This window comes from Macaca fascicularis, chromosome 12 (genome assembly GCF_037993035.2).
Source record: "Macaca fascicularis isolate 582-1 chromosome 12, T2T-MFA8v1.1".
Classification (NCBI taxonomy): Eukaryota; Metazoa; Chordata; class Mammalia; order Primates; family Cercopithecidae; genus Macaca; species Macaca fascicularis.
In genome coordinates this window covers 98,626,279-98,645,039 of record NC_088386.1, presented here as the reverse complement: position 1 = coordinate 98,645,039, position 18,761 = coordinate 98,626,279, and the positions used below count along the sequence as shown (strand labels likewise).

Sequence of the window (18,761 nt, the reverse complement as noted above, 5' to 3'; positions counted from 1 at the left end):
GCGGTGGCTCACACCTGTAATCCCAGCACTCCAGGAGGCTGAGGCAGGTAGATCACCTGAGGTTGAGAGTTCGAGACCAGCCTGGCCAGCATGTTGCAACCCCGTCTCTACTAAAAATACAAAATACAAAAATTAGCCAGGCGTGGTGGCAGGTGCCTGTAATCTCAGCTACTGGGGAGGCTGAGGCAGGAGAATTGCTTGAACCCAGGAGGTGGAGCTTGCAGTGAGCCAAGATTGCCTAACGCACTCCAGCCTGGGCAACAGAGCGAAACTCCGTCTCAAAACAAAAACAAAAACAAAAACAAAAAAACCCAACTATGTAAGTCTTTCCCTCAAAAAAGCCAGGTGAATTTAAAAATCCACCAGAAATGTGACTGTAACAGTTTTTGCCTCTCTAAAAGATATGCTCCCCAAATTAAAGAGTATTTCTTTTTATTTTTTGCAGCTATAGCAACATTAAAAACCAAAGAGTTTGAGAATGTCTATCACCAATGTGCTTGATCATTCTTTTGGCCCTCTGAACTATGCTGCCAGCAGCTGTAGCAATGAAGAGGATCACAAAGAACAAGGCAGCGTGGCCCAATGTCACCTAATCTGCAGTGACTCCAACATCTTTATTTTATCAGTGTCACTGGTGCAGGCAAAATAGCAGTAAGACTTTGTGATTAACTCTGAATTCCAGAGTCGGACTTGGTTCAAAGCCAGTCTCTGAAATTTCCCAGATGTGTGACCGTGGAAAAGTTAACCTAATTCCAATTTTGTTATCTGTATGATAGTAAAAATAGCAGTACCCAGCTTCAAAGGGTTATTATAAAGATTAGGGTAAAAGTAATATGTAAAGTGTCTGATATTTGGTAAGCTATCAATAGGCATTATCAATTTTTATTACAATTTCAGTTTATCTTTGACAATTTTAAACTTTACAGGCTAAAATGAATTTTATGAGAACACTTTCCATGACCAAAAACCACTGGCTCCCCCATGGAATGAATAAACTTACCCAATATGAAGGCAGATAATGTCTGCTTACAGTTTCATGTCTTCATATTTTCTAAGTGATAGCACTATTGTCAGCATTTCCTTAATCACACAAATAAAACAGGTTCACAAAGGTGACTTCTTGGCCCAAGATCCCATGAACATTAAGTATCCGAGCCAGAACTAGCACCCAAATTGTGACCCTAAATCTAGGACTTTCTCTATTTCTCCTCTCAATTATCCCAACAATCTAAAAAATAGTTACTTAAGATATAGAATTGAGACAAATGGTTATACTCCTGGTTTTTAACTATCAGAGCCTCCAAGATAGTCTTCTATAAAACAATGATTCAGCAGGACTAATCCACACTACTGCATAAAATCAAAGTTAGAACATTGGAGATAAATTCTCAATTTGAGGATGATGCAAAATGATGAAAGAGAATTATTCTGGTTTTTGGTTTGTTTTTATAAAACCTAGACATTTTGGAGCTACGTATTAAAGGGAAGTAGAAACAATGTCTTGAAGACTCCAGTCTCATTTCTGCATTAAGATACCAGACAAACCTAAAAGCTGTAGATACAGCAATATTCTTCATATTGTTTTAATACAACCTTCAGTAAGAAATACTTTTTATACGACAAGCTAGGACATATGTATATACATCTAACAAAAAGTTTTACACGTGAAAAATATTCTCCTTATGTACGAATATACTTATGTTTTCTGTTCTGTTTCTTGTTTTAAAAGTTGGTTGAACCCATTTAATTCATTTCAAGACCCAAACAGTTGGGAAAACACTGAATCAAAGAGCTACAAAGGCTATTGGCATTATCATACTAAAATATATTTTAAAAGCACACCTAATCTTAGCAAAGGAAAAAAACCAGTATCTGTTACACATTAGCAGGGAAAGTACTACGAAGAAGACTACAAGGACTGTATTTCACATATTTGCTCTCCTCAACCTCTTTAAAGGTGGGGGGGGGGGGGGGGAACACTGAGAAAGAAAGGGAGAAAACTTTACGTGCCAATTTTAGAATTCTCTTTGCATTTGATACTATGTTAAATTACTGTGTAAATACATTAGCTATCCTCAAACTCTGGTTAACTTTTTTGCTCAGAAATAATATTTCAAAAATGTTAACAGGTTAGGCACAATGGCTCACACCTATAATCCCAGCACTTTGGGAGACAGAGGTGGATCACTTGAGGCCAGGAGTTCGAGACCAGCCTAAGCAATGTGGCAAGACCTTGTCTCTATGAAAACAAAAATTAAATAATTTTATATAAAAATTAGCCAGGCATGGTGGCACATACCTGTGGTCCCAACCACTTCGGAGGCAGAGGCAGCAGGATCCCTTGAGCCCAGCACTTTGGGAGGCAGAGATGGGAGGATCACTTGAGGCCAGGAGTTTGAGACCCGCCTAGGCAATGTGACAAGACCTTGTCTCTACGAAAATAAATAAAATAAATTTATATAAAAATTAGCCAGGCATGGTGGCAAAATTACTGTGACATATGTCACTTAAAATGTGTCCCTACTTTCTAAGTTATTACAATGTAGCCTTCTGACCAGCTCTGTTGTGTGGATACAGACAAAACCCCCAAAACTCAACAACTGTCCCCTGAAACTGAACGACTGTCTTGCATATATAAGACACTGTCACAAAGAAAGAATATGGCTGAATTACCAAGAATTAACAAAACAAAAAAACTCCTCTTTATGTACTTTATATTGAATTTAGGTAACTGCCCCAGCTAAGTTACCTCTAACAAAACTGTAAGCAGTGAATTCCTCACACACGGGTATCTCTCTGTGCTGCTTAGATGTCAATGTGTGCCTAGCACTTACCCCAAAGAGCAGGTACCTTCAGTTCTAGGTCAAGTGAGGGGTAGCAAGGAACCTGCTGCTGAACACAAACACATTTTTCTATTAGTTTGAGAAAAACAATGTACCACTTAAAAGCTAAATAACCAGTCCAAAAAGAAATGTAATTGAATTTGGACAATATTCATAAAAATTCACAGAAAAAAACTCAAGAAGAACAGACTTTATTTTTAACATAAAAGTTCTATTTTCTTGTGAGGCAGCAACAAGTGTTCAGGTACAGGGAATACATAAGTACAGCGTAACAATACCGATTACCATTGGAAATGCTGTTTTTTGAAAGAATTGTTAGAATAACAAAATGTTTTAAATCGTGTTTTAAAAAGAGTTACACAGCTTCCACAGAGACAAAAAATGGAGGGTTAAAAAAATTCTATTCTTCAACAAGACTGTATAAACAAAATGCTGTTCAGGGCTGCTCTGCTAATCAATTTGGTCAGAGTATAACTTAAACCTTAAAGTGCGGAGTTAAGCATTCTTAGCTTTATTTTGCAAATTCAGCACTTCCACTCATCTGGTTTTGAGACATCAAAATTCCAAGCACTAAGGAATGAATCTTAAGTTTACAATAGTAAAGTCAATGCAGTACTGGCAAATTTTCTTTTATTTTCCTTCACAAAAGAAAATCTTTATAACCCAGTCCTAGTCTTGGACATAGTGAAAGCTATAAATTCTGCCTTTTTTTACACTTTCTTTCAGTGAAAGCCAACCACTGAAAGTGGAGAAAAAGGACTTTCATGTTGTGAAATATTCCACAGTTAGCAAGAGCACCTTCTAAAAGACTGATTTGGACTGTGGTCATAGGTATGAAGTATAAGAAATATAAAACAAATTGAATAATCTAGTTGAAAAATAATCTTGACATCCATGCTCACCACGTGTAACCAAAGAGGCAAAACCGGTATTTTTAAAACACAGTTGCTTACAAACGCCATGACAAGTAATAGACTCAGTCATGATCAGAAACAGTAAATTTATATAATTTTTATCATCACAAAGAAGAAATTGTTTAAAGATTAAAAAAAAACTAAGATTGACAAAGTGAATAACCAAATAGCTCCTTTCTCTGAAAGACACATGCTACCCATTTCTTTTAATGCAATGGAAGTAAATTTTTATAAAATTAAAAAATTTTAAATTATATTCCCATTGAAGCTATTCTATTTACCTTCTGTACAGTTTTCTACAGAATAACAATAATTATGGAGTGTAATTTTAGAAACCAACATTATGCATTCTATTGAGAGTGTCACATTTCACTGGAAAGCTGAAGACCCATTAAAAAAAAAAATCAACCACCAGGGAACTAAGACCCATTAAAAAAAAAAATCAACCACCAGGGAACTAAGGGTTAAATAAAACAGCTGAATAAACCTATGGTTAATGTTTTTTCAAGACTGTGATAAAGCTTACATGCTTAAAAATTAGCCCTTTGGCACTGGCAGTTAGAGTTGTTTTGTACCTTGTACCTTTTTTTTGAAATCTCAAGCTCTATTTCTCCCAAACCCCAGGGATCTGTCTGGTTGCCATACAATTCATTTACCTGCAAATTCACATTCTCCTTACAACCAAACATTAGACTAGAAGTTCTATTTATAAGACTGTAAATAATTGTGAAACTTGTTCTTCCATTCCAATTTTAAGTTACTTTAGATTAAGGATATATGAAACTCCACAGAAAGATATGAATTAGACAAATATGCACAACAGAGCAAAAGAGAAAACCTCTACAGCGTGGCATTCTAGTTCTAAAATGCCATTGTGACTAGCAACGATGGAGATGGAAGAGGAACACAAGTGCAAGGCCAGGAACACAGATTTAACAGAATTCAAGTCATCAAAAAACCAAAGTTTCTTTTTAAATAAATTGTTTTTAACTTCCTCTACCCCCATTCTGATTTCAGTTGTACCTTTTCTTCTGAACTTCTGATACAGCAGATACTCAGTGGTGATACAGTCAAGTTATAATGCATAACAAAGAAGGCAAAATAGCAAGGGTCTCAGTGAGAAAGTGTGGACCCCAAATAACTGAGCTTTTAATGACTGAGAAGCCATAACATACTAGTTCCAAATAAATTAGTTTTGGATTGAGAAACTACCAAAGTTCATCAATCCTACCATCTAAAACTTGACAGATTTATTCAAATGTTTGAATTTATCTGTTTTACCTCAATACATCTCGATTTTAAACTCAACAGGGCTTATTTTAAATTACTTAGATGTTTTAAAGGTACATGAGTATAAGTCCTTTCCGAAGATTTATTGCTACCACTAGGTTTTCCTTGATAGAATATGTCTGGGTAAGCTGACATATTAACCTTCTAAACTGTATCCTTTTTATAAGGATTTAAAAACTTTTTCTGCCTATAATATGTATAGGAACAGTAAATTATTGCATTATAAAGTAGTATATGAAGATATGAAAAGGATGCTTTTATTCAGTACTGTTTACTGAAACTCACTTTTAAAAAGAGCTGTTCCTGGCCAGTGCGGTGGCTCACACCTGTAATCCCAACACTTTGGGAGGCCGAGACGAGCAGATCACCTGAGGCCGGGAGTTCGAGACCAGCCTGACCAACATGGTGAAACTCCATCTCTACTAAAAATACAAAATTAGCTGGGTGTGGTGGCGCGTGCCTGTAATCCCAGCTACTCGGGAGGCTAAGGCAAGAGAATTGCTTGAACCCAGGAGACAGAGATTGCAGTGAACCGAGATCGCGCCATTGCACTCCAGCCTGGGCAACAAAAGTGAAACTCCATCTCAAAAAAAAAAAAAAAGCTGCTCCTTAATCTCACTACCATATATCCAGAAATCAAATACTGATACCATGTGATACTGGTAGTGATTTAATATTAGGATGAGTCCAAATCAAAAACTGTATGGAGTTTTCAAAGGCGCTTACCATTCATACTCAAGTTCTTGTCTATTTTCCCCACTATGTGGATTGTTAGAGGGTAAATTAGCAAAATCTGTAGGCAACAAATCTCAGGGCCAACCACCACCACAAAGAAAATGTCAGTCACAGGATTCTGCGGCTACAGTTCGGATCACTATCCACCGGATTACACTCCTGGCAAACTACTAGCCCGACCAAATCCACAAGACAACAACATCACAAGGGCAAAGGAGGAAATCCATGCACAGCCATTTCAGGATCTCTTTGGGGCTATGATACAGTGATGATTAAAGGTAGAATACCACCTGTGGTGAAGGAAGGAGAGCGTGTGATATTATATATATATCACAGAAAACCAAAGGGGCTCCTTACTCTTAGCTATCAATCAACACTGGATAGTTTCCTTTCGGCTCACTGACTTTTAAATCAAGTTCCAATATGGGTGAAAACATATTAAAGCACTTGTCTTCGGACTACAATTTTTCTGACCACATGGTGAAATGTGTACAGGAGTAGTGAAGAAACAGCAGTTATACAAATATTTCACCCAAAGCACAAACTTTTGACATCAAAAAACATAAATCACATAATGTACGAATATTGCTTTTTATCTCTTTTTATATATACTTGTTCAATGCATTTACCTATCAATCCTTGTTTGGGAGAAGAACATAGTCATGAGATTAAGATTGCTGGGAAAACATCAACAATCCCTTTGGTCCCAAAGCTGAAAACAGCTGAGAAAAGCACACATCTAGAAAGGGAACAAGAAACAGAGGCCACCAAAGAAACTTTTGAACATCCTGTTTGCTACGTTTCAGAAAATGTAACATTGGTATATTATAAAATAGTCATTTTCATAGAAAAGATGGTTCTTGCAGCATCAGTCACATCTCCCTTTAGGAATCATGTTGGCAAGGATCAGGGGTGTGTGTGTGTGTGTGTGTGTGTTTTAAAGAAGTCTAATTCGAAAACAAAAACGTGATATTGTCTCTCCAAAGGTAAAGAATGAGACCTTTCTTGTTGCAATCAGTGCTTTGATAAAAAGCAGGCTAAGCACTGAGGGTTGGCGTTCACAAGTCAGGCAGAGCCATCATGGGGGATCCTTTCTTCCAGAAGCCTCACCGTCACATGTCACTGGAGAGCTGGAGCACACCACAGCTGGCCAGAAGTGCACAATGCCATCAGAGTCCAGTGATCTGAGGAGGTTTCCAATTTCCCAGAACAACAGCCACTTTGCACTGTGACCTATCCTTCAGCTTCCTCAATTGGTTCTGGTGGTGGGAGTAGAGAAGCTGATGGCATGACTGTACTTGTTCCTCGAGAGACTCGGTCTTGCTCTGTGTTTGTAGACAGGGAGGCCACAGCAATAGGCTGCAGCAGAGTGGTTGCCATGCCAGTGGTGACTGTCAGGCTGTGGCCAGAGCCCTTGAGTGTAAGATCTGGGGTGGGAAGGAGTGGCTTGAGGATGCTGACGAGGCAGAAAGCAGATCCACTTTTAGGAATGAAATTCACCTTGTTTTTGTCAGGACAATAAAAGGCTGGGATTTCATGAAGCTGTTTTGGCCTAGACAGAACAGACAACCCAATGCTTTTAAGTCACAGAACTTTAATTAAAAAAAAAAAAAAAAAAAAACAACAACAACAAAAAAAAAAACTTGGAAACAAGCTCTTTTATTTTTAAAAAACAGTTATCTTACAGCACAGAAAAGGAATTTAAAACTCAAGCTCTGTCAAAAGCTTCAAACACCAAGGACCAAAGTGCTATCTGACACAGGATTCAACATATGTATCTTAGAATGCAAGAAGCCCCCATCATCAATGCTGCTTTCAGTTCCCTCGACAGCCCCGTTACCATGCAGGCGGCTCAGCCCCATGAGCACTGCATGTAATGAAGAGCTAAGACAGTCAAGGGAATAATGCATTTCCTATAGCAAAAGAAAATCTAGATGTTTAAAGACATGTATGCCTTTATGTATGGTATATTCCACGGCCATGATTTTTCCCAAGGTCTATAGTATACTGGAAGGAGGCAGTAAGGAAATCAAAGATATACAATGTCCATCTTTTGCTAAGTTCCACCATTGCATGACTAAAACTATGGCAGGCATGGCTTTTCTCTTCAAGTGCTTGTAAAAATCTCTTTGATGGAAACAATTCTTTGAATTAACCATGATAGTTTTCTGAGCAATATAATAGAAATGTGAAATCAAAATAAAAACTCCTTTGCTTTGAAAGTTTAATTATTAAAGTGTTTTCTGAGCAATATAATATAAATGTGAAATCAAAATAAAAACTCCTTTGCTTTGAAAGTTTTTTATTAAAGCCAAATTCTTCCCTTTTCCTAGGTCCTCCTGAAAACCCAAATTGTTGAAAAAGATATTGGTATTAATGGTATTTCATGAAAATTAAAAGTATTAAAAAACTACATTGTTAAAGTAACACGGAAATGCCAAAAAACTAAGGTGGGAGAACCTAAATAAATCAAGACTTAGGTTGATTCTCATCTCTTCCAATGACATTAAAAATCTAAATCAGTCAGCCGTGTTGGTTCACTAATTCTACAACTTTGGGATTCTGAGCGGGGAGGCTTACTTGAACCCAGGAGTTCCAGACCAGCCTGGGCAACATAGTGAGACCTCGTCTTTATAAAAACCTTTAAAAACAATAGTGTGGTGGCATGCACCTGTAGCCCCAGCTACTTGGGAGGCTGAGATGGGAGGATAGCTTGACCCTGGGAGGTGGAGGTTGTAGTGAGCCATAATTGGGCCACTGCACTCCAGCCTGGGCAGCAGAGCAAGACCCTGTCTCAAAAAAACAAAAACCAAAACAAAAACAAAAACAAAAAAAATCTAAATCTTCAATAAAAATGCAAGTGTGCACTAAATTCTGAGGATACAAAGCTGAAACAATCCACAAGGAGGAGATGGACTAAATTTATAGTTCTTGTGGAGTGAGGAGTGATGGGGACAGAGCTGTGTTTCAACATAACTAGCTGCCTTTATAATCTTGGGTATATGATGCATTTAAAACATTATTCAGAGAAGGGATCCGCAAGCTTTACCAGACAGACTACCAAAGTTGTCCACAGCACAGAAGAGGTTAAGACCTCCACAAGAGAATCTAACAGGCATGATAACAAAGGTTTATAAAAAAGTTTAGAAGTAGCACAAGGGGGTGGATAACCTGTGGCCTGTAGGAAGAGGGAGGGTTTGGTAGCAACCTCCCGAGCTGGGTTTTGAAGAATGAGTAAACAGCAGATGGGGAGTGGACACCAAAAAGATGTGTGTTCCAAGTAGACAATGATTAGGTGGGCAGATTTTATTAACAGTGAACACTATGGAGAGCTTTGGCAAACATAACAATTCAGAACAAAGAAAAATACATCATGTAAGTTATGTTCAACTTGGGCACTATTCTTTGCTGAATAGTTGAGTACTTTTAGTGCCACAAGTATATCTGGGTATATTACTGATAAGAACAACACACACCCTTCTATTTTTACTGTCTGAGAGCATGATTTTCAATACACTGAACGTGAGGAAGGTGAGGTTATGCTTCCATAATGAAATAATGCCTAAATTTTCCTTTGAGGACAGAATTACCAAAGTTAACTTTCATTCTTGTAAAATGAAAAGAAAAGGCAAGTTAATTTTAACACTTCCATCCAAATGAGGCCTAAAAATTTTCATTAACTTATTTGTTTGAGGTTATCTTCTTAAAAATGACTTAAGATGGCCAGGCACGGTGGCTCACGCCTGTAATCCCAGCACCTTGGGAGGTCAAGGTGGGAAGATAATGAGGTCAGGAGATCGAGACCATCCTGGCTAACACAGTGAAACCCCGTCTCTACTAAAAATATAAAAAACTAGCCAGGCACGGTGGTGGGCGCCTGTAGTCCCAGCTACTCGGGAGGCTGAGGCAGGAGAATGGTGTGAACCCAGGAGGCGGAGCTTGCAGGGAGCAGAGATCGCGCCACTGCACTCCAGCCTACGCAACAGAGAGAGACTCTGTCTCATAAAAAAAAAAAAAAAAAAAAAAAAAAAAAAAAGACTTAAGACTTGTGGCTGCTAATAGGTCTCTGGGATGAAACTTGACATTTCTGAAGTATAAGCTTCCTGATTTAGATAAAGTTTTTGATCTGGAATTGTTTTTTTAATGACAGGAATCTAAAAAACCATTTAACTTCCTTGCAGATTTCATGAAAACAGACTTACGATATACCTCACACAAAATAATGTAAACAGTAATAATTTGTCTAACTGATCAGATCAGGAAACAGAACATTAACACCAATATAACATAAAACACCAAAAAAACTCTCCTTGTGCCTTCTTCCTGTCATTACCCCAACCCACCAAGAAGAATCACTTTCCTAACCTCTGTGGCTTCCAAGAGTGCATTATCCAAGAAAAACATGACCCACCACAGGATATGTGACCTACACGTATGCTAGTTGAAGCTGCAAATACTAACGTTACTTCAAAGCATTCTTCAACTTACAAACCATACACAGAAAGAAAATAAAATCTCAAGCTATTTATAAATTTTTACTTTTTCTTAAGCAGTTATTCCAAAAGGCTTGTGTCTCAAAGTAGATATAACTAAAAAATGCCTCTATATTGCAAAGAAGCCATAATGTGTAAAAATCTAAGGACTTCATTGGCTGGGATCAGGAAAGAGTATATTCAACTTCATTAAAAAGGACTAAGTACAGATGACATGGCTACGGTATGTGCTATTATCAAAAAGATTATAGAGACAGAAGTACAAAATCTGGTTTTGTCCTTTTTGGGCCCAAATCCAACCACCTGTTTTCTTTCAGGTAAACAGATACATTTCTAGAAATCAGAGATCACTCCTTACCCCATCCTGACCCCCCAGTTCAGGTCAGAGTTAGTACTTTAAAGCAAAAGTAAGACTTACTGAGAAAAGTATTCTTAAAAGAATGCCTAAAGCTGAAATATTATATCAGGACCAGCAATCCACTTTTGCTTTAATGGTAGTGTGCACAGTGGTTATTGCTCTAATTTTGACATATCTAGGACAAAAAGAGACTAATTTTTTAAAAAGACTTTGAGTAACTTCTTCTATTGACAAAAAGTTAAAATTACTTCTTAGATATCCACTCTTAGTTACTACTGCTAATTTGTCTTTGGAACATAATTAAAATATTAATAGTGTATTTGTGTTACACAGTCTTTCTACCAGTAAAATGTATAATAAACATTACATTAAAAAAAAAATAGGTTTACCTTCTACTAACAGATCAATGTGCCATAAAACATGTAATATGACTGGGCATGGTGGCTCATGCCACCAACCCAACAAATATTTAAAGTCATTTCTTAAAAACAATCAAAATGTTTTGGAGTCAAGCAACCAAATCTCTACATTTAGCACTTGGGCAAATCCTAAGGGCCAATGAGTAAATCAAAGAGCTCAACTCAGGCCAGACACAGTGGCTCATGCCTATAATCCCAGCACTTTAGGAGGTCAAGGAAGGTGGATCACTTGAGCCCAGGAGTTCAAGACCAGCCTGGGCACATGCCAAAACCCCATCTCTAGAAAAACTAGCTGGGTGTGGTGGCGGATGCCTGTAGTCTCAGCTAATTGGGAGGCTGAGGTGAGAGGATTGCCTGGGCCCGGGGAGGTTGAGGCTGCAGTGGGCTGTTGACTGCAACACTGCACTCCAGCCTGGGTGACAGAGAACCTGTCTCAGCAGGGTTGGCGGTGGAGGGGGGCAGGCACAACTCCAAAAAAGTACATTTGGGCCAACAGATTTTTACCTAATAGAATAAGCCCATTTCTGCTTTCCAGTTCCAAAATAGTGGTAAAGAAGCACATGGTTCCACTCCCTGCCACAGAAAACCAAAAACAAATATGTATTACTGAGATTATTACTAGCAATATCCAAGAACTCAAACATGAAGAGACAGTTCCTGGGGCCACAGAGAAGTGAAAAAACTGAGAATCAGATTTCCACATGTGTGACAACCCTACCCTCATTCTGCCCAGCACAATTCATGATTTCTACACCAGAAAAAGTGAGACTGGGGTAGACAACCAGCTTCCCCACAATCCTGGGTTCCCTGACAAGACACTGCCTTAACCCATGGGAAACATGGTAAATACATGAAAGGAAAAATATCCCCGAGGAAAGGCGAAGACAAAGACGGGAGGCAGAAATGCCATCCTCAGCCCTGGAAACTCTGCTGTGGAATTCGGTGAAAGGAGATGCCACATCACAGTGGTTCGGCAGCACCACACAGGTTCCTTCGGCAGGAACTCCGACCTAGCTTTCCCAGGCTGCTGAGAGCATTGGGACCTCCCTGCTTCAGGAGCAGCAGCCTTTAGGTTGTTTACTAGACTCATGTGGACCTCTGTTTAAGGCGCCACCCAGAGCCAAAAAGGAGGCAGCGATCTAGCAGTGAAGAATCTGTAAGCAAATATATGTAACAAAAACCAAAACAAGCCAGACAGAGAAAACTAGAATAAATAATCCTTCAATGCAAAGACAAACTTAAATCCACAAGAATAAACAGGGAACCATGACCTCCTTAAATGGACAAAGCAAAGAACCAGTGACTGATGCTAATGAGACACCAATATGTGAATTTGCTAACCAATAATTCAAAATAGCAGTTTTAAGAAAACTCAGTGATCTCCAAGATAACACAGAAAAACAATTCAGAAATTTATCAAATAAATTTAACAAAGAGACTGAAATAATTTTTAAAAATCAAACAAATCTTAGAACTGAGAAATACATTTGCAGAACTAAAAAATTCATTAGAGGATCTAAACAGATGAATCAAACAGGAAAGAATTGGTGAGCTTGAAGCCAGGCTATTTGGAAATATACAGTCAGAGGAGAAAAAAGGGAAAAGAATGAAAAGGAACAAAGACCATCTACAAGATACAGAAAATTACCTCAAAAGACCAAATCTAGGAATTATTGTTTTTCAAGAGGGAGTCAAATGATAGCAAAGGGGTAGAAAGCTTATTCTCAGAAGTAATAACAGAAAACTTTCCAAAACCTGAGAAAGATATAAATACCCAGGTACAGGAAGGTCAGGGAACACCAAACAGCTTTGACCCAAAAACAACTACCCCAAGACATAAAATAATCAAACATTCAAAGTCAAGGACAAAGAGAAGATCCTAAAAGCAGCAAGAGGAAAGAAGCAAACAACATATAAAGGAGCTCCAATTTGTCTGGCAACAGACTTCTCAATGGAAACTATACAGGCCAGAAAGGAGTGGAACATGATTTCCACACCAGTGAAAACAATGACCTAATTTCTTAAGAATACTCATGAAAAAGTATAAGCCAGTATTTTCATATTGGGCAGAAAAATCATCTGAGCTACTTGATAAAGATGCAGAGGTCATGTCCTACGTCCATATTTACCCATACATTAAGTCTCGGGTAGGGTCTTGTAATCTACAGTTTCTACTAACTCCCCAGGTGATTATAATGCAGGGAATCCATGGAACAAATCTGCTATAAAACTGGCTTAAACTCTCAGCTAGTACCACTTAAAACTTATAGGCTAATATGGTGAAAAAACCTAAAATAAGCAGTTGCTAAAACAAGAGTTTTCAATTACAGTCACAGAAGCAGATAGGAGACTGGTGTTTCCTACTAGAGAAGTTAAAGGGATTCAAAACCAATGCTCTTTGTGTGGTTACATTATTCAGAATTCAGGTTAAAGGAAGCACTGACAAGAAAGCACATAAGAGAAACAAAAGAATGCCTTTTTTTTTTTTTTTTTTTGGTTTGAGACAGTCTCCCTCTGTCATCTAGGCTGGAGTGCTATGGCACAATCTTGGCTCAGTGTAATCTCCACCTCCCAGGTTCAAGCAATTTTCCCGCCTCAGCCTCCCGAGTAGCTGGGATTATTACAGGCGTGCGCCACTGCGCCCAGCTAATTTTTGTATTTTTAATAGAGATGGTGTTTCACCATGTTGGCCAGGCTGGTCTCGAACTCCTGACCTCAGTGATCCACCCACCTTGGTCTCCCAAAGTGCTGGGATTACAGGCATGAGCCACCACGCCCGGCCTAGAATGCCATATTTCAAATCACTCCAAGATGTTCATGATAAAAGATGATGACAAACTGTGTGAACTGCAAAAGGCTGGACAATCTCCACGTTGTATTTCAGGATTCGCAGTAAGAAAAAGCCAAAAAGGGTGGCTTTCAGACTTGGCAACCACAGTGAAATTAGACGGCGAGGGCTAAACACTGTCATCATATCTCCAAATAACATTCTTCAGCTAATTTGCTCAATCTCACACAAACCTCACATCCTTAGTCATCACTTATAAAGCAAGGAGTCACAGGCTGTATACTTTCTGGGCGACTTATGAGTTTAAAATAGGAGTGGTGGGCCGGGCGCGGTGGCTCAAGCCTGTAATCCCAGCACTTTGGGAGGCCGAGACGGGCGGATCACGAGGTCAGGAGATCGAGACCATCCTGGCTAACCCGGTGAAACCCCGTCTCTACTAAAAAAAAATAAAAAAATAAAAAAAAAATAAAATAAAATAGGAGTGGCTGACTAGAGTACCAGCCAAAAGAAGTATGTGAATATAGGTGATCACATACCAAGGGCACTAGATACTACTGTTAGTTTAAAATCCTTCTTAGGCCGGGCGCGGTGGCTCATGCCTGTAATCCCCACCCTTTGGGAGGCCAAGGTGGGTGGATCACGAGGTCAGGTGATCGAGACCATCCTGGCTAACACAGTGAAACCCCGTCTCTACTAAAAATGCAAAAAATTAGCCGGGCGTGGTGGCGGGCACCTGTAGTCCCAGCCACTCAGGAGGCTGAGGCAGGAGAATGGAGTGAACCAGGGAGGTGGAGCTTGCAGTGAGACGAGATTGCGCCACTGCACTCCAGGCTGGGCGACGGAGTGAGACTCTTTCTCAAAAAAAAAAAAAAAAAAAAAAAAAAAATCCTGCTTAGATTATCTTCCTCACAGTGAGGTAGGGGTGTGTGTGTGTATTTTAAATGTATTTATGAGAATGGATCTTGCTATGTTGCCCAGACTAGCCTCCTTGAAAGAATGGAACCACACTAGGTGAGATTCATGGTCTATCTGGAATAAATATACTGCTAAATTCAACATGTAAACATGACTGGATACATGTCACAAATGACAACCACAGAAGACGTTTTGCAGACAACTAAGGAAATTTGAATAACAAATGGGTATTAGCTGATATTAAGCATTACTGTCAATATTCTAAGGTGTGATAATCATACTGTGGCTACACAGCAGTACTGTGGTAACTTTTAGTAAATACTGCAAAATGTTAGCTATTATCTAATCTGGGTTGTAGATATATGAATGATCACTATACTATTCTTTCAGCTTACTTAAAAATGCTGATAATAGGCTGGGCACAGTGGCCCATGCCTGTAATCCCAGCACTTCAGGAGGCTGAGGCAGGAGGATTGCTTGTGCCCAGGAGTTTGGGACCAGCCTGGACAACACAGTGAGACCCTGTCTCTCCAAACTTTAAAAAATTAGCCAGGCTAGGCCAGGTGCAGTGGCTCACACTTGTAATCCCAACACTTTGGTAGGCCGAGGCGGGCAGATCACAGGGTCAGGAGATCGAGACCATCCTGGCCAATGCGGTGAAACCTCGCCTCTACTAAAAATATAAAAAATTAGCCAGGCGTGGTTGTGGGTGCCTGTGGTCCCAGCTACTCGGGAAGCTGCGGCAGGAGAATGGCGTGAACCCAGGAAGCAGAGATTGCAGTGAGCTGAGATTGTGGCACTGTACTCCAGCCTGGGCGTCAGAGTGAGACTCCATCTCAAAAAAAAAAACAAAACAAAAAAAACACACAATTAGCCAGGCTAGTGGCGTGCATCTGTATTCCCAGCTACTTGGGAGGTTGAGGCGGGAAGATCACTGGAGCCTAGGAGGTAGAGGTTGCAGTGTGACCTGTGACTGCATTAGTGCAGTCCAGCCTAGGTGACAGAGTGAGATCCTATCTCAAAAAAAAAGCTCATAATAGTTTTTTTTGCGGGGTGGTGGAAGGGATACTTACGAGCATTCCTCAAAGACTTTGACCCTTTCACAGCCCTCAGGAGGTTCCCTTTTGAACATATAACTGTTGTTAGGTTTTGGTGAGGTTGCATATTTGGGCAAAGGAGAATTGTTCCCATTCTCTGCAAGAAATGACACATTAGATTACTAAAAAATACAACTACATAAATATACAGTCATACTACATTTAATTGTTCTTGGACTAGCCCACCGTGAACTACTTGAGGGCAGGAACAGTGCTTTCTTCATCAAGGAGATAATGTTTGTTAAATAAATGCATATACAAATAAAATATTTATTTCACTTCCACTTACAATCACCACAGCCTAGGCCTGTATCACATAACCCTCAGTAGTGAACACTGACCTGGCTGGCTGCCTTATTTCTACTCTATACAAAACAAATGCACTCAAACACTACTTCCATTTTTCCCAGTACAAATATCTGAAATGGTTCTTCACTGGTTGCTGATGATTAATTCTTGGGCTGCGCCTCAGCATTTCTCAGTTCAATTTCTCTGTCCTCTGGTTACAATCTTTGCTCCAGGTAGTCAGAGCCACCGGATGCCAAACATTTTTTTTGGCCTATGAATTTCCCCTTACCTAAAAGGGGTAAGTTCTGTTTATTTTCCAAAAGGTTCTTCAAAGTCTGGCTCTGATTCAAGTTTTTTGAAGTCTTTCTAAATTAACCCTAACAGGAGGAACATTTCTTTACTCTGATATTATTTAGTGCTGATATCCTCAATTTATATTAACTTAAAAATTTTAATATGTTAAATGTCTGTTCTAAATTTTCAGTCTGTACCAGCTAAGCTACAAACTCCTTGCTGGCAGCAGCACTACAGCCCAGTTTTCCTACAAAAGAAATTCACAGAGGCCAACCAGCTACTAAAATCAAATGGATCAGGACACATTTATTGAGTTTATTTACAGACTTTCTACATGTTATTGATGTAGAAGTAGAAAATACGGGAAATCAAGGGACAGATTTTATCTGACCCATGTTTTATCAGACCCAGAAGCTAGCAAGAAAAGTCCAAAGAACAACAGTTTACAACTTTCCAGTTTAAAGTAACTTCTTCAGTGCATCTTCTGTCTTCTGCACTTGTTACAGTTTGAATGACTTAGGTGATGAGTAGCATCAGCAAGTCCTAACAGCAGAGCACTTTAGGACATTCAACACACTGTATGGAGGAGGTTCGAAATAAATGACTACTGAACTGAGCTTTAGAACTCATAAACAGGCCAGTCGCGGTGGCTCAGGCCTGTAATCCCAGCACTCTGGGAGGCCAAGGTGCATGGATCACGAGGTCAGGAGATCAAGACCATCCTGGCTAACACGGTGAAACCTCATCTCTACTAAAAATACAAAAAATTATCCGGGCGTGGTAGCAGACACCTGTAGGCCCAGGTACTCGGGAGGTTGAGGCAGGAGAATGGTGTGAACCCAGGAGGCGGAGCTTGCAGTGAGCCAAGATCATGCCACTGCACTCCAGCCTGGGCGACAGAGCGAGACTCTGTCTCAAAAAAAAAAAAAAAAATATATATATATATATACACACACACACACACATATATATATAAATGTCATTATCATTGCTTTCAAGTACACAACGTAACCAGAATTAGGCTAAGAAAATACTGTCCTGCATAAATGCAAGGCTAATATTTGTTTTAAAAGGCAAGAATATTTGTAATTAACATTCAAACTGCTTCTATTTCCAGGTTATTTCTAAGGTATTTTAAGGTTATTTTTAAAAATACTCTTCAACGTTTTACATCAGGCTTGCTTTGAACACTCATCCTGCACTGATATAAATCTATTTAATCCTTGTTAAAAATGTCACAAATACACATCCTAAAAAACACTAACTTGAGGGCTTTGTATTGATTTAAAAAGCATTAAGGTAATAAAATCATGACTATCAGGTAACAGAGACCAAAGTGCTTTTCAGAGCAAGTGCTCATCTCATTTATTCCAATAAGAATGTTTCTCACCAATAAGGAAGTTGTATTAACAAGTACAAAAAAAGACATACAAACTAACAAAAGCCCATAAACTTGCCCAACCAGACCATCAACTGAGCATGACGGTCAAACCTGTTTATACTCCAAATTTAAAACCTATGCTTTGAACACATTAACTGAGTAGCCTCGAGTGGGTGGTTCTCCTAGAAAATGAATAGAATGAATGATACAACAGGAGGTATTCCATTATCGTCTGATAGCACATTCCTCCAGCACTGTACCTTTATCTCTGGGATCAACAAGCAGGTCATCAGCTGAGCAAGGACTCTCCTCACTACCTTCATTGGAAATGGTGAGGAACGATGTTGGGGACACGGACTGGGAACGGCTGCTGTTGTTGCTCCCCCTGTCTGCCCCACCAGGGGTCTGTGTGTCGATGCTGCGCGTGCTGCTACTTCTCTGTACAAGGGGGGGTGGAGCACGATGGCCATCTGGAATATCTTGCGGCTGTTACAAAATTTTTAAAACATATGTATATTTATCATTAATTTCGAATCACCAGCAATGCACCCAATGTCAACCTTCACATCTAGTGCCAGAGACTCACAAATCAGAAATCCCTTCCTACTTATTAGGATTTCATGTTGCATGTTAGTGACATCCCTGTCTAATCTGACTCCCCCACCGAGTCTTTGGTAAAGACTCTGTATTCCCAAGGCCCGGCATACAGCAGGCGGCCAATGCTTGTTGAATAAATGAATTACACTGCATCACTTATCGTGTGCTAAGGGTTATTTTAAAAATTAAGTGAGGGCCATGAAATCTAGGTGTAACACTAGGTCTACATTAGAGGAAAAAAGGTTATTCATCATGTGAACCAGGGACACTGATGCCACACCCTGAAAGGATTTTTTCAAGTCAACTTTCCTAAACGGGGGAAAGGTTAATCACAGAAGTGCTAATGATG

At 39.4% G+C, this 18,761-nt stretch overlaps 2 protein-coding genes across 6 annotated transcripts in view; one reads left to right on the top strand and one right to left on the bottom strand.

Annotated features, from left to right (window-relative positions):
- ICA1L (islet cell autoantigen 1 like) overlaps nucleotides 1–1,497 on the top strand; it is a 99,165-nt gene extending 97,668 nt beyond the window's left edge. For all 5 annotated transcript variants that reach the window (XM_074009790.1, XM_074009787.1, XM_074009789.1 and 2 more), the window contains one exon: nucleotides 446–1,497. In XM_074009790.1, coding sequence (XP_073865891.1) covers nucleotides 446–501 — 56 coding nt within the window. In that variant the 3' untranslated portion in view covers nucleotides 502–1,497. The remainder of the gene's footprint in view (nucleotides 1–445) is intronic.
- Nucleotides 1,498–3,018: 1,521 nt separating this feature from the next.
- FAM117B (family with sequence similarity 117 member B) overlaps nucleotides 3,019–18,761 on the bottom strand; it is a 138,424-nt gene continuing 122,681 nt past the window's right edge. Inside the window, exons 6-8 of the mRNA XM_045367484.3 lie at nucleotides 18,076–18,301; nucleotides 15,829–15,949; nucleotides 3,019–7,334 (exon numbers count right to left, since the gene is read on the bottom strand). Of these exons, the coding sequence (XP_045223419.2) occupies nucleotides 7,016–7,334; nucleotides 15,829–15,949; nucleotides 18,076–18,301 (666 nt within the window). The 3' untranslated portion in view covers nucleotides 3,019–7,015. The remainder of the gene's footprint in view (nucleotides 7,335–15,828; nucleotides 15,950–18,075; nucleotides 18,302–18,761) is intronic.